This window comes from Carassius auratus, chromosome 48 (genome assembly GCF_003368295.1).
Source record: "Carassius auratus strain Wakin chromosome 48, ASM336829v1, whole genome shotgun sequence".
In the NCBI taxonomy this organism is placed as follows: Eukaryota; Metazoa; Chordata; class Actinopteri; order Cypriniformes; family Cyprinidae; genus Carassius; species Carassius auratus.
Genome location: NC_039290.1, coordinates 1,319,838 through 1,333,819, shown reverse-complemented (window position 1 = coordinate 1,333,819; position 13,982 = coordinate 1,319,838). Strand labels below are relative to the sequence as shown.

The window sequence follows — 13,982 nt, the reverse complement described above, 5'->3', positions numbered from 1 at the left end:
ACACGCTGGTTAAAATGACAACAAATGACACATTTGTCCAATATCCAAAACACTGTCATAATTTTATTGAAACTCATACGCTATCCTTACGATCAAGACAACCCAACATCTGATGAAGGTTTGTATTTCAGTTTTTGACAGCAAAATACAGCATCTTAACACAGGCCACTATTCCTCCCACTTACATACTCACACATGCATTAAGTATTGAAATGGTTAAAAAGCTAGAAATAAAAGACATCTCAATTAACCTTACAAGACCGTCATACCAAAAATTAAACAAAAGTTGTAATGTCTTATTCAAGCGACAAAAATACAAGACGTTGAAGTTTTAAGTTGTATAAGACGAGACGAGTTATCAACACTTCCACGATTTCCCGCAGAGGTCACTCTGACTCTGTCAGTCTAGGCGCAGGTGTGTGACTTTTATTTTGAAGTGCGGTGTAGTGATCGGCCATCTTGCGCGTCCCCGCGGCTGCTGTTCGCGCAGGCTGTGATCTGAAGCGTGCTGTGCTCCATCATCCCACGAGCGAAGCGAGGGAAAAAGTTACGAGCTGCTCTAGAACCCCACCACTGACAAGCATGTCAGGAGACGACGACCAGCAAGAGCAAACCATTGCTGATGACTTGGTGGTCACCAAGTACAAGATGGGGGCCGACATAGCAAACCGTAAGATGATTCTGGAGCTTTGTGCGTGATTAAGGGCTGAATTTGACCGAGCGGTAATAACGTTACAGCTCCGCGCTCGGCCATGTGTCTGCGAGGTCTAGTGAGATAGACCTCGATGCCAGTCATTTCTAGTTTTTGGACTTGACTTAACTTGTAACCATATGGACAAGCATCAGCAGCCGATGTTTTGTAATCATATGTGCGTTATTTACATTTATACACTTTTGGCTAGCAGGTTAGCCAGTTAGCTGTAGTTGTTGCGACTTTGTCGTCAAGTCATTGTTCACCAAAAAAGTTCAATGCTGTCATTATTTACTCACTCTAATGTCACTCTAAACCTGTATGACTATGAACCACAGAAGGAAATGTTTGACAGGCTGATGTAAATGTCTGACAGCCTGAGTCACCATTCACTTTCATTGCATCTTGTTCCTTACAATGAGAGTGAGTGGTGACTGACCCTAACGTCTCTTTTCACAGTCTATGTATATATGTATGTGTATAATAGGTAATACGTTCAAGTAATGTGAAAGTCTCATTCTTCCAGTATTACTTTCCGATTACTTCCTTTACTAGAAGTGCTTACTGATCTAATGTGTACTGATCTTCTTCATATCAGCTCATGTCACATAGTGCTTTAGGGAGAGCTTCAAAATCCTTTGGGTAGGAAACTTTGTTGTTTAATGTGAAATGTCTTTCTCTTTCAGAGGCTTTGAAGGTGGTCATCGAAGCAGCCAAGCCTGGTGTGTCTGTCCTCAACCTGTGCGAGAAAGGAGACGCTTTCATCGCTGCCGAAACAGGCAAGGTCTTCAAGAAGGAGAAAGAGATAAAGAAAGGTAAGAATAATGCTTATGAAAAAGATATATAATATTCATTACACTCTTGAATCTGTGATTTCGAGGGGACAGTAATCAGTGATTTTAAATGTTTTTTTTAAATTATTATTTCAAATTTGTAAGATGTTAGTTGTTTTATTGTCTATGTAATTATGTGAAAAAAATTATATTTTATCATTTTATTCGTACAATTTATTTTATATTTAAAAATAAATTATTTTATATAAAGTGTGACAAGTTTGGAAAGAATATGATTTCTAAATATTTTAATTTCTTATACTCACCAAGGCATTTATTTGCTCAAAAATACTGTAAAAACAGTAATTTTGTGAAATAGTATTAAAAATGTATAGAACAGTGTTCTATTGTAATATATTTATATTTTTAAATATCACTTATTTCTGTGAAAACAAAACTACATTTCTACAGTAATTTCTTATAAATAGTTATTTCAAATGGTAAAAATAGGTTATTTCACAATATTACTCTTTTTACTGTACTTTTGATCAAATAAATGGAGCCTTGGTGAACATAAGAGACTTCATTAAGAACATTTTAAAATCCTGAAGTTTCCAAACTTATGTCAAAGTACTGTATATTTAAAAAGTAGATATACGTTACATTTTTGTGTGACAGGGATTGCCTTTCCCACCTGTGTGTCTGTGAACAACTGTGTATGCCACTTCTCACCGCTGAAGAGCGATCCAGACTACACGCTTAAAGATGGTGACTTGGTTAAAATGTGAGTATTATTACTGTTTAATTTATACATACATATATATATATATATATATATATATATATATACATACATACATACATACATACATATATAAGTATATATTAGTATATTTTTCATCTTTTTATCATCCCGTTTCCTCAGTATTGCATTTTGTTTCATTTTTTCCTCAGTGACCTTGGAGTGCATGTGGATGGCTTCATCTCCAATATTGCTCACAGCATTGTGGTTGGTGCGAGCAAGGTATGTCTCTCTTCTAAGTGAATGCCTCAAAGCTAATTTTTCATTCTTTTGGAAATGCACTTAACTTTGCTGTTCTTCTAGGATGCTCCTGTGACAGGACGGAAAGCGGATGTGATCAAAGCTGCCCATTTGTGTGCAGAAGCCGCTCTTCGGCTGGTTAAGCCTGGGAATCAGGTTAGTTAAAAGCTAATAAACGCCTCCCCATGGATAACACTGATTAATGATTTAATCTTACTTTAAAGGGGTAATATGATGCGATCACATGTTTGTGCAAACAGAAGATCCATAAAGTCACAAACATTAAAGTCTCAAACCCAAAGAGATATTCTTAATAAAAGTGAACACTCAGCCATGCCTTTCTAAAACAGCTCGTTCAAACACGCCCCCACAAGTCTATGTCACTGTATGGGAAGATTTGCATAACACCGCACCAATGTTCATGCAAAGAAAGGCGGAACGTCTTATTCTTGCTGTAGTATTGCTGCTGCCATATCATGGAGATGCTGTGTGTTTCATTGCCAAAGCCAAACTTTGGTCTTTCCAAAAGAGGATGCAACTAGAAATCAGTGGTTAAGTTTATTCACAGCATTGTTCCAGAATAGCTCAACGCAAAAAGTCGAGTGTGTGCAGCGCATTTTACAGAGGAGAGTTTGTTGGACCTGTTAAGGGGTGTAACATTTCCGTCACACGTTTGAGGGTATTCGACCAATCACAATGCACTGGATAGTTGGCCAATCAGAGTACACCGCGCTTTTCAGACTGATGAGCTTTGTAAAAATCGACGCATTTCAGAAAGGTGGGGCATAGAGGAAAAACAATAATGAACAGTATGTGGAAAATAATGTGTTTTTTTGTTGTTGTTTTTTTACCTTAAACCGTGTAAACATTGCATTACACCAAATACACAATGTTATTTTTGCGATGTCAAATGACCCCTTTAAAGTCGTAAGTTCTGTTATTAAAACGAATAGCGTATTTTCCGGGCCATAAGTCGCACTTTTTTTCATAGGTTGGCTGGTCCTGCGACTTATAGTCAAGTGCAACGTATTTATCGAAATTAATTTGACATGAACCAAGAGAAATTAACCAAGAAAAAACATTACCGTCTACAGCCACGAGAGGGCGCTCTATGCTGCTCAGTGCTTTTGTAGTCTACACTGAAGACATAGAGCGCCCTCTCGCGGCTGGAGACGGTAATGTTTTCTCTTGGTTCTTGGTTCTTAATAAATGCGACTTATAGTTCAGTGCGACTTATATATGTTTTTTTTTCTCATCATGACGTATTTTTGGACTGATGCGACTTATACTCAGGTGTGACTTATAGTCCAAAAAATACGGTAATTCCCTTTGTGGAGGCCAACTTATAACCTTGCTCTACATGTAAGGGACAGTATCTTCAGAAGATGATGGTACTTAATAATAAATTTAATTTCAAAATAATTTATACATTTATTTTTATTTCAGTTAGTTAGTAATTTTAGTACTTAAACTTATCCAACTGACAGTTTGTCAAAGCAAGATTTCTGGGTTGTTTTTAGTCTAATACTTCTATTTCAAGTACTGATATTTTTTTAATAATAATATTATTTAACAATACTAGTTTAAAAATGATTCTGTATACAACACATTTAGAAAGTGATAGTGGATCAACGGCCTGTCTTTCTGTTTTTCTCAGAACACTCAGGTCACGGAGGCCTGGAGCAAGATTGCCCAATCATTCAAATGCATGGCTATAGAGGGTGAGCTGACCAAAAGCTGAACTCACTCACTGCTGGAGCATCATAACACAGTTTTTAAAGCTCCTTCTGTCTCTCTACACAGGCATGCTGTCTCATCAGTTAAAGCAGCACGTCATTGATGGAGAGAAGACCATCATTCAGAACCCCACCGACCAGCAGAGGTCAGGAAAACGAAGCTCTAGATTGTTTTTGAAAACGATTGACTGTTTCTCTATGCTAAATGCTCTCTGTCTTTGTCTGCTCTAAGGAAGGACCATGAGAAGGCAGAATTTGAAGTGCATGAGGTGTACGCTGTGGATGTGCTCATTAGCACTGGAGAGGGAAAGGTGAAGACTCATCTCAACATCACTGTGCTCTCGATGTCTGCCGTTAATATGTGACGGATAGCTGAACACCTTGATCTCTTTCTCCCTGCAGGCTAGAGACTCCGGGCAGAGGACCACTGTTTACAAGCGAGACCCCAGCAAGCAGTATGGACTGAAGATGAAGACCTCCAGGGTGTTCTTTAGTGAGGTCGAGCGGCGATTTGATGCCATGCCATTTACTCTGAGGTAACTCTTTTTAGGTTCAAGTAGAGGTTTAACATTTTTTTTATCACTAGTTAAAAGTTAGTTTAACTTACCTTCAAGGAAGGGCCATCACTTAAAAAGTGAAGAATGAAGAAATTCATTATTAAAGGGGTAAATCACTGCTGGCAAGATAAGCTTTTAATAAAACTTGCTGGTCTGTGCAGTAGGGGTGTCCATGGTTAACCGGTTAACCGATTAACCGTTAAAAATTGTGTAACCGAGTGAAACATTTTGCTCGGTTAAGTGACGTCAATGGCGTGAATTGAATTTAGTTGTAATACATTTTTGCACCACCAGAGACCGCCAGAGCGCTCCCAGACATTTGTAATGTCCACAAGAAGAAGTCATTTTTCTAATATGAAGCGGGCTAATACGAGTGACGGGGCAAAATGCAAGTATTGCAATACAGTGCTTAGATATACTTCAAGTACAACCTCGTTGTTGTAATCTCAACAGCCAACACCCGGGCATCATTAGGCCGGTCAGGACACACTGGATGCGTGGCGTGTCTGTTTTTAATTCGGTTCCCATGTTAACAGGTTAGAGCTTGCCGACTGCCTGCGTGAGACGCGCGGCTCAGGCGCGGCTCGACGCGTGCATGCTTGAAATAGAACCGACGCCTTGTTGGAAGCGTTTTCAGGCAAAGTATAATAGGAAAATATGTTTATATGTCATTTTGTACAAAAATACATATTAATTCATGACATTTTGATATTTGAAAGTCTATAGGTTGACATAAATTCAGATATAAATGTAATTTAAATAAATAATTATCGATTTTCAAATATTGTACGTGTCAAACATAGTCATAGTCATAGCCTTAGCGAGGCGGCCGCGGAGTCTGCTTGTTACCTTTTGCCTTATACATTTTAGGCTTATTCTCAAATTCAGATTATGTTAATGGGCGGCATTATTAGGCAGTTTTAATAGGACAATTTGACCGGAGAGATTAAATTTTGTCGGACATTCCTTTTTTTTTTTTTCGGCCAATGTCCGGAAATTACTATGGTTATGGTTACTATGGCACACTATGGTTAACCGAGTATTAACCGCTAAGGGCCTCGGTTAACGGTTAATGAAAAACTTGAGAACGTGCAGCCCTACTGTGCAGTAGAAAAGTTTTTTAAATCTATGCTGCTTGACTAAGGAAAAAAGGGAAGTCCAATCTCTAGTTTTTGCAAAAGCCCTGGAGCTGTTTTGTTACCCTTTAATTCAATCAGTTACTATTATCTTGAATAAAAGGGCATGGCACAAAACAAACTATTCACCTCTGTCACTCACCACCATTTGTGTCTCTCTCCTTGTCTATCTGTCTTTGTGTGCTCTGGTGTCTGCTGTCAGGGCATTTGAGGATGAGAGTAAAGCTCGACTAGGAGTGGTAGAGTGTGCCAAACACGAGCTGCTTCAGCCCTTCAGTGTCCTGCATGAGAAGGAAGGTGAGGCAAAGTACCACAGTCCTAACATTGTATTTTTATATGTAAAACCTTCATGAAGCATGAAGATAAGGTTAAAACCTCTGCAACGAATCACTAAATAAAAATGAAAATGAATTTCCTGTCACGCCAGTGCTCAGAGAAGCGCATCCTGCACATTTGCCGCATGACCAGGTCAAAGACTGTTCTTATTTTAGAAGTTTGGTGCCATCAGCAAAGTCTTGAGTCACTTTGGTAAACCTTCCGTCTCATCTTCTTCTCTTTCAAGGTGAATATGTAGCGCAGTTTAAATTTACTGTGCTTCTCATGGCAAACGGCCCTCTGCGTATCACCAGTGGAACCTTTGATCCAGAGCTTTACAAGTCTGAGCATGAAGTACAAGACCCAGAGCTCAAGGTAAGATAATGAACTGGTGTGGAGGGTATATTAGGATTTTTATTTTGTAACACTTTACAATAGGGCTCATTAGGTAACAGTAATTAACTATTAGTTAACATGAACTAGCATGAACAATACTTCTACAGCATTTATTGATCTTAATTTCCACATTTACGCTTGTATTATTAAAATCAAAAGTTGTGCTTGTTAACATTAGTTAATGCACTGAACTAATATAAACAATGAATAACTATTTTCATTAAATAACATTAACAAATGTTTAACAGATTGTAAACAGTGTCACATGACATCACATTTACTTAAACATTTTTTTATTTATTTACTCTAGAGAGGAGCATTTTGCTATATATATATTTATGAACCATATAACATGTTCATTATAATTTTACTCTTCTTCAGTATATTTAATTTATTTGAATACGTCTGTCAAGTTATGACAGCCACTATTTAAATGTTTATATTTCAAAAAATGATTTGAAGTAGAATATATAATTACGTAATTGTAACTTTATTATTATGAAAACTTAATTGAGTGTAATTTAAGTGTTTGTATACAAATCAGTTCATTTTAACCTTCAATATTTATAGTAATGTACATTCTGAATCTCATATATATTTTACAGCATTAGTTGAGAGATTTTTTTTTTCTTTAAAAGAAATTGCCATGTTGTACAAGATATACATCTAAAATAATCGCTTGTTAATCAAAATTGAATAGTGAAATTTGTGTCAACACTCAGCCCTAATGTAATTTATAATCCACTATAATTCATTATTCATTAATGTCTTTATTTACATTTTTTTTTTTTTTAAGTAAATAGGCATGGGACAAACCTTTATGGGTCATTGCCAAAAAATAAAAAATCCTGCACTATATAATGAAATTCTTCAGTTGATTTTTGCAGTTAAGATTTATTGACACAGTATTTTATTTTTTGCAGGCACTGTTGCAAAGCTCAGCCAGCCGCAAGGCACAGAAGAAGAAGAAAAAGAAGGTTTGCTGTGTCTGCATTTGCTTTCCCAATTTCTAACGGCACTTTGTTGTAAATATGAAACCATATTTTCATCATTTTTCTCTTTTCCCAGGCATCCAAAAATGTGGAGAGTGCCACAGGACAGCCAGTGGAGGCTGAGAGCGAAGCTGCTGCATAGACTCCCACTGCCAACCAAGCTGACTGACAGAGCCTCTGCACAGCCCAAAGAACAGAACCGTTAAAGCTAATTATGACCTGCCCCACTGAGAGCCTTCTGTCTTTCTAAATACCTCCTCATTAGTTATATAAGACTGCTGCAGGGTTTGTGCAGTTTACTTATGTTTGGTTGTCTTTGAACGAAAGCAGAGTGGACGGATGAGCAGGTAGATACTATCCAACCGTGTTTACAGGAGGCGAGTGCTGGGTTTCTTTTGACCCTCTCTGTCATCGTACAAGCCATCATGAACAATAAAAGTTTAACGGTGGCACTCTTTAGGCAGGATTGCTACAAAGTGCCATTCGTGTCCATGCAGATGAGATCCCTGTTTGATGTCTGTTAAAGGTTGACTTTTTGTCAGTTGGGAAATGATCATAATTTGTATTGATGACCTGTAATGAATTTTTGGAGTGGTAACTGCCTCACTACGACTTAAATATAGCAAAACAACTGCAATGGATGCACTGTTCAACAATTTGGTAAGCTTTGATTTCTGTTTAATGACATTCAGCATTCATTTTCTAGTATTTCCCGAATAATAAAGATGATTTTCCATAGCCTGTTTCTATGTTGATCTTCCTCTCAGTTTATTGGTCTGACTTCTGAAACCAGTGTTTGACTAAACTGACTGACCAAATTATCCTGCCGTTTTATAAACATACATTTAATAAATTTAATTAGCCAATATATGGATCAGAGCTTGGTTTATTTCAGTTTATCAGTTCATCTCAAACTTGCCATGTGGATAACTTTATCATCTAGACAACGGTGATTTATGAATTCATCAGAATAAAGCAGCCTTGATATACAGTGGCTTCAAAAAGTAAAAATTACGTGAATTCCACTAGACGAAATGTCAAACCCAATGGCATCTGCAAACCAATGATGTACCTTTTAGTGGTTTAACTGAGAATTATTTAGAGAATATATTTAACTGTTAACCAACTGGTCCCAAAACAATTAAACTTGATTGACAGAGTCATCTCCTGTCTAGTTCACACAGGTGTCCTCGTAGAGTATCCACAAGTTTAGTTCCTATTAACTATGAACATTGTCTACAATGCTTGATGGCATGAGAGTTGAATTTTTTTTTTTAGCTGTAAGCCTAATTTATTTTTGACAAATGTTTTGTTTAAAAGGTGTGCTTGTGAAACATTCACACCTTTTTAAGAGTGACCCAAGTGTGCAAATACTTATTGGGCCCATTGTGAATTAACATGGAAAGGCCTCAACAGAATGTGTTGAAGGTTCACAGTTTTTGTAAACTCAGCAAAAAAAAAAAGTAACGTGTATTTTACAGAATTTTTTGTTAAATACAAATAAGCTTAAAATATCTTTACTGGAAAGGGTTTAAACAATATTTTTCATACCTGTTCAATAAACAGTTATATGCATTTGCACCTGTGGAACAGTTCTTAAGACGCTTCCAGTTTACAGGCAGCAAGCAATTAATGGTTACAGTTATACAAACTTGGTAAATTAAAGAAACCTTTCTACTGACTGAAAAACACACGACAGATGGCCAGGGTTCCTGCTCACCTGCTGCAGGGAGGCACGAGGACTGCAGATGTGAACGGAGCAGTTCATGAGGATGAGGAGCAGCTGGAGTTACAAGATTCAGGGATTCCATTTCTGTTCACCAAATTCCTGTGAAATATACATTTACTGAGTTTACACACAATTCAATTTTCAATTCAGTTTATTTGCCAGATTCATGTCCAAAAGCCACACAAGATAGGACAGATAAAAACAAACAAACAGTAAGAAAAAAGCAAATACAATAATTAAAATACATACAGACATTTCAGCCAATGCACTCTCAGTCTGGATGTGTACCTGTAGCAACTCACTAAGGGATTTGAGAGTGCCACCATGATACTGTTAGTAGATTCATCCAGACGTTGCATAAATTTAAACATCAAATTTCTTAAAAGTGCTTTCAGTTTGGTTACTCCTACAGATACAAACAACTGACTAGCACTCCCTCCTCTGGGAACCTTGAGTAAAATTCTCATTGCATCATTGTAGGCAACCTGTAACTTCTGCATGCTAGATTTTTTGTAAGAAGACCTGGGCTGTATAGAGTGGTGTACAATAAGCTTTGAACAGAGCCACTTTAAACTCGAGTAGAACAGTAACTAAACTTACGTGCTATGGTGTTTGCCTGTGCATATAACTTATAACACTGTCTGCATATGTCATCATCATCATTCATATCATCTGCAATACAATGACCAAGGTATTTAATCTTTTTGCAGACCTCAAGAAAATTATTAGCTAGCGTGAACACAGGAAATTTAAGCAATTTATTTAAGTTTCGTTCTGCATATTAAAACAGAACTTTTGCTGGAATTTTATTTTATATCAAATTCCACCCTATAATCAGAGCATATATTAAGAAGCTCCTGCTGCCCAGCACTACTCGGACTAAAAGTAACAAGGTCATCTGCATACATAAGATGATTCACCAGCATGCCACCAATCATACAGCCAGTGTTGCAACCATTAAGTCTCCTTGGCAGTTCATCCATATATAAATTAAATAAGAAAGGGGACAAGATTCCTCCCTTCCTAACACCATTGGACACTCTAAAGGGGGCAGATATGCTACCCCCCCCCCCCCTCATTTGATATGCGTCTGCTGGTGGGCATACCAATAGACAAGAACCCTCACAATATACCCAGGGACTCCCTTTTGCTTTAGCTTAATAAAAAGCTGTTTGTGATTCACTCGATCACATGCTTTGGAGGCATCAATAAAACACAAGAGGATAGTGGAATTTTTAGACGTAATACAATTTCACTATTTCCTTAAGAGCATAAATACACATGTCTGTGGCATGGTTTGGCTTAAATCCAAACTGATTATCCAGGGAAGAGATATACCCACTCACTCTATCAAGGAGGATTCTTTCCATTACCTTGGATAAAATACTGGCCAATGCTAATTATCCACGCAGCCAACTTTTCCAGCTTTGTCCTTAATAACTGGGAAATGCAGAATAGATAACATTGAATATGGAAGTATGCCATGGATCAACAAACCAGTAAAGTTGATTGCTAAAAGGGAAGCAAGCCTAAGACTGGCATTTTTCAGATGCTCTGCAGTTATTGAATCCATACCACATGCTTTATTGTTAGGTAATTTCCATATGGCACCAAACACCTCATGTGTCAGAATACTTATTGATTCATTACTGATAGCAGAGTCCTCCACATGTGGATCATGTTTTAAACAATTAAAGAGGGAGCTATAGTCCTGTCTCCATATTTCAACAACATTATCTTCTCCGGAGACTCCTTCAACAGTACAAGGAAGGGAAGATTTACAGTTATTGAGGGACCTCACCTCCTTCCAAAAGTCAGTAATATTGTTGCTCATCATTTTACTAGCCATAGAGTCAGCCCTCATGGCTTGCTCATTTCTAGATATAAAACGAACAGATACTTATATCTGTTAATTAACATTGAAGATTGATTAATTATAACCTGATATATGACTAATAATAGTATATATTACTAATAGGCTTATATTACAAAATAATTTACAATTATATTTTAATTTAATTGTACTTTTTATTTCAGACATTCTCTTATAACACTGCTTGTGCGTCACAATTTATGTGCAAAAAAGCCAAGTACACTGTGAACACTAAGAAATTTTCACTGCTGTATAAATTTAATGAAAATAAAAAATTATCGACAGAGGTTTTTTTTTTTTTTTTAATTAAAGATTCATATATCAAACATATAACAAGGCATATTGTAATCATATTCAGTCAAACTTACAACATGAATTGAACATGGAGTACAACGTTGATGCATTTTCCAAAAAAAATAAATAAATAATAATTATCGACAGATGTAGCGCACGTTTCTTTTTATAGGCGCTGGAAAATGACGCAGGCGAGGCGTATAAAAGAGGCCGTCTCCCGTATGACGTTCTCTTGGAGTCGTTGCTATCGCTTGTCGAGGTGAGGAACTAGCTCTTGCTGATGTTGTGTTAATCTCTCATACAATCCATAGTAATCTAAGACATTCACGCACCATCCATCTACATCTCTAACTGTATTTGTTTATTTACAGAACCATCTTCTCATCATGAGAGCGAAGGTAAGTACTTTTTCATCTATACATGATAAATAGATTATCGCTGTCTGGCTAGTCTTGATAGCATGTTGGTGGCTAATGCAGTATTTATTATACTAACTTAGTAGTTTGTTGGGATTTGGCTGAATATTTTAAGTTTACTTTTTAACTATGTCAAGTAAAATACTTAAGGCTCTATATTTTTATTTTCTTATTTGGTAGTGTTATGTAACGTTACTCGAGGCCTACTGTGCTAGCTCGCTAACGCACTTTGTCGCAGGGAATATTGTAACCACGCTTGCAGTTGCTGCGAGTTAAACATTATCATGATTGACTTAAATACACTAACCCTTTTGTAATATACCATGTAAAATGTTTATTGCCTATTTGTTTCTTAAAACTATTTCGTCTGAAGGACCATGTTGTGCAGTGGCGCTAGCTGCTAGTACACGTGTAGTTTTGAATTACTATGTTTAAACCGTATCTAATTCCCCTTTATTAATGGTTTACTTCTGCAGTGGCGAAAGAAGCGTATGCGCAGGTACGTTTGTAAACCTAGGAGTTCCATCTTTCATTTTGTATTGCAATGGACGTGAAGTGACTGAATCCATGTGATTTTTAGGCTGAAGCGTAAAAGGAGAAAGATGAGGCAGAGGTCAAAGTAAACTGGACCCTGTTCGCTGAAGCTGAGAGTGCTCTTCCACTTCAATTTTCTCTACAAGAGTCCGCTGGAAGCCCAACTGAAGCTCCACACATCCACCATCTGAGGTCTGCTTCTGAATGAGGATTTGGTTTTCCATCACCTGGTTCTGCAGAAGCATCCTGGTCGTGAGGACCATGTGAACTGTTTTGGACATTCCTTAGACCTGTCAGCTCAGCAAGTTTAATGTCTTTAATAAATCTTTTTGGTTTAAAAACTTTTGCCTGACTTGTTCTTTTATATGATGTAACTGGGTTCTATTCATAATGAGTAATATCAAACCAAGGTATTTTCAGGAGCAATCATGTTGATGTTATCTGTAGTGACCGTGACCTCTGCACCACTCCTGCCAGCAACAAGACTCAAACCTGTGATCTTTGGGTTACAAGTCCAACTCTTAACCATAAGGCCGCAGCTGCCCAAGGCTAGAGGGATTTTATTGCCATTGCTACTATTGTATATTTGTGCATGCTGCTCTTTCCCATTCAAAGTTAGTCTTGGAAAGATTGTGGCGTTTGGATTTTAGAGCATCTTATTTTAGTCTTAAATTCAGCTTCTAAATCTTGTTACTTCTAGATGGGGACATTTTATAGTATGCCATAACCCGATGCTTGGCAAGAATTATACTTACCTGCAATGTCTTCAGCGTGTGCATGATCTGAGAAAACGCCCAGTAAATACAGAAGTGTAATCAAGGTCCAAACTTGCAGAAGCTAGTAACCATGGACAGCAGCTATTAACACTTTAAAATCTTTTTTTTTTTTTTTTTTTGGTTCATTTTACATGCTCATTTTACAAGATCTTCTGGAAAAAATGGTGAAAATACTGAATTGATTCTAAGCTTTATTGGTTGCATAAACTGCCTAGGCTAGTCTTAAAGAGTCATCTAAGTTTTCTTCTAGATCGGCTCAAATTAAATCAGAAAAGGGAGACTTATCTTTTGGCTAATTGCTAGTTGGTCAAGCTGGTTCTAAAGGCAGTGTGTATGTTTATGCAACTGGCCCTGAATCTGAGCAGCAACTTAACCTCAGATGAGCAGGTTGCCTTCAGTGGTCTGGCAGCAGTGCAGGTTTTTCCGTAATTTAGTCGGAGTTAATGGACAAATGTTTATTTGCAATAGCTTACCCCTCATTAAACAAAATGCTTTTTCTGCACCATTAGTTTTTTTGCGTGTAAGTACACCGCACTCGTTGGCACAAGACGGTATGTAAACACCCATTAAATGTATGCTGGAAGCTTTTTTATATATATATATTTTTATATATATATATTTTTATGTACAGCATTTAAAAAAAAAAAACAATCAAATCCGTTTTCATGCATTCAGCCTTTTATGTTGGTCACAGCATAACAACGGTTTTTTAAGTGATTGCT

The 13,982-nt window shown here is 37.1% G+C and overlaps 1 protein-coding gene and 1 long non-coding RNA gene across 2 annotated transcripts; both read left to right on the top strand.

Moving 5' to 3' along the window:
* The first annotated feature begins 453 nt into the window (after positions 1-453).
* Positions 454-8,376, top strand: LOC113065453 (proliferation-associated protein 2G4-like). Its single transcript, XM_026236698.1, has 13 exons — positions 454-670; positions 1,378-1,506; positions 2,143-2,248; positions 2,419-2,488; positions 2,570-2,662; positions 4,164-4,227; positions 4,310-4,388; positions 4,475-4,553; positions 4,645-4,778; positions 6,138-6,232; positions 6,498-6,625; positions 7,570-7,623; positions 7,715-8,376. Exons 1-13 carry the CDS (start codon positions 583-585, stop codon positions 7,778-7,780), a joined length of 1,185 nt encoding a protein of 394 aa, XP_026092483.1. The 5' UTR covers positions 454-582; the 3' UTR covers positions 7,781-8,376.
* Positions 8,377-11,704: 3,328 nt separating this feature from the next.
* Positions 11,705-12,829, top strand: LOC113065455 (uncharacterized). The gene is made up of 4 exons (XR_003279025.1): positions 11,705-11,793; positions 11,906-11,932; positions 12,427-12,449; positions 12,531-12,829. It is a non-coding gene; the product is annotated as an uncharacterized LOC113065455 (long non-coding RNA).
* The last annotated feature ends 1,153 nt before the right edge of the window (positions 12,830-13,982 follow it).

Coding starts and splice junctions, on each gene's coding strand:
- LOC113065453 (XM_026236698.1), top strand. CDS start 583: ATGTCAGGAGACGACGACCAGCAAGAGCAAACCATTGCTGATGACTTG. Junction 6,233..6,497: donor TGTCCTGCATGAGAAGGAAG/GTGAGGCAAAGT, acceptor TTCTCTTTCAAG/GTGAATATGTAGCGCAGTTT. Junction 7,624..7,714: donor AGAAGAAGAAGAAAAAGAAG/GTTTGCTGTGTC, acceptor CTCTTTTCCCAG/GCATCCAAAAATGTGGAGAG.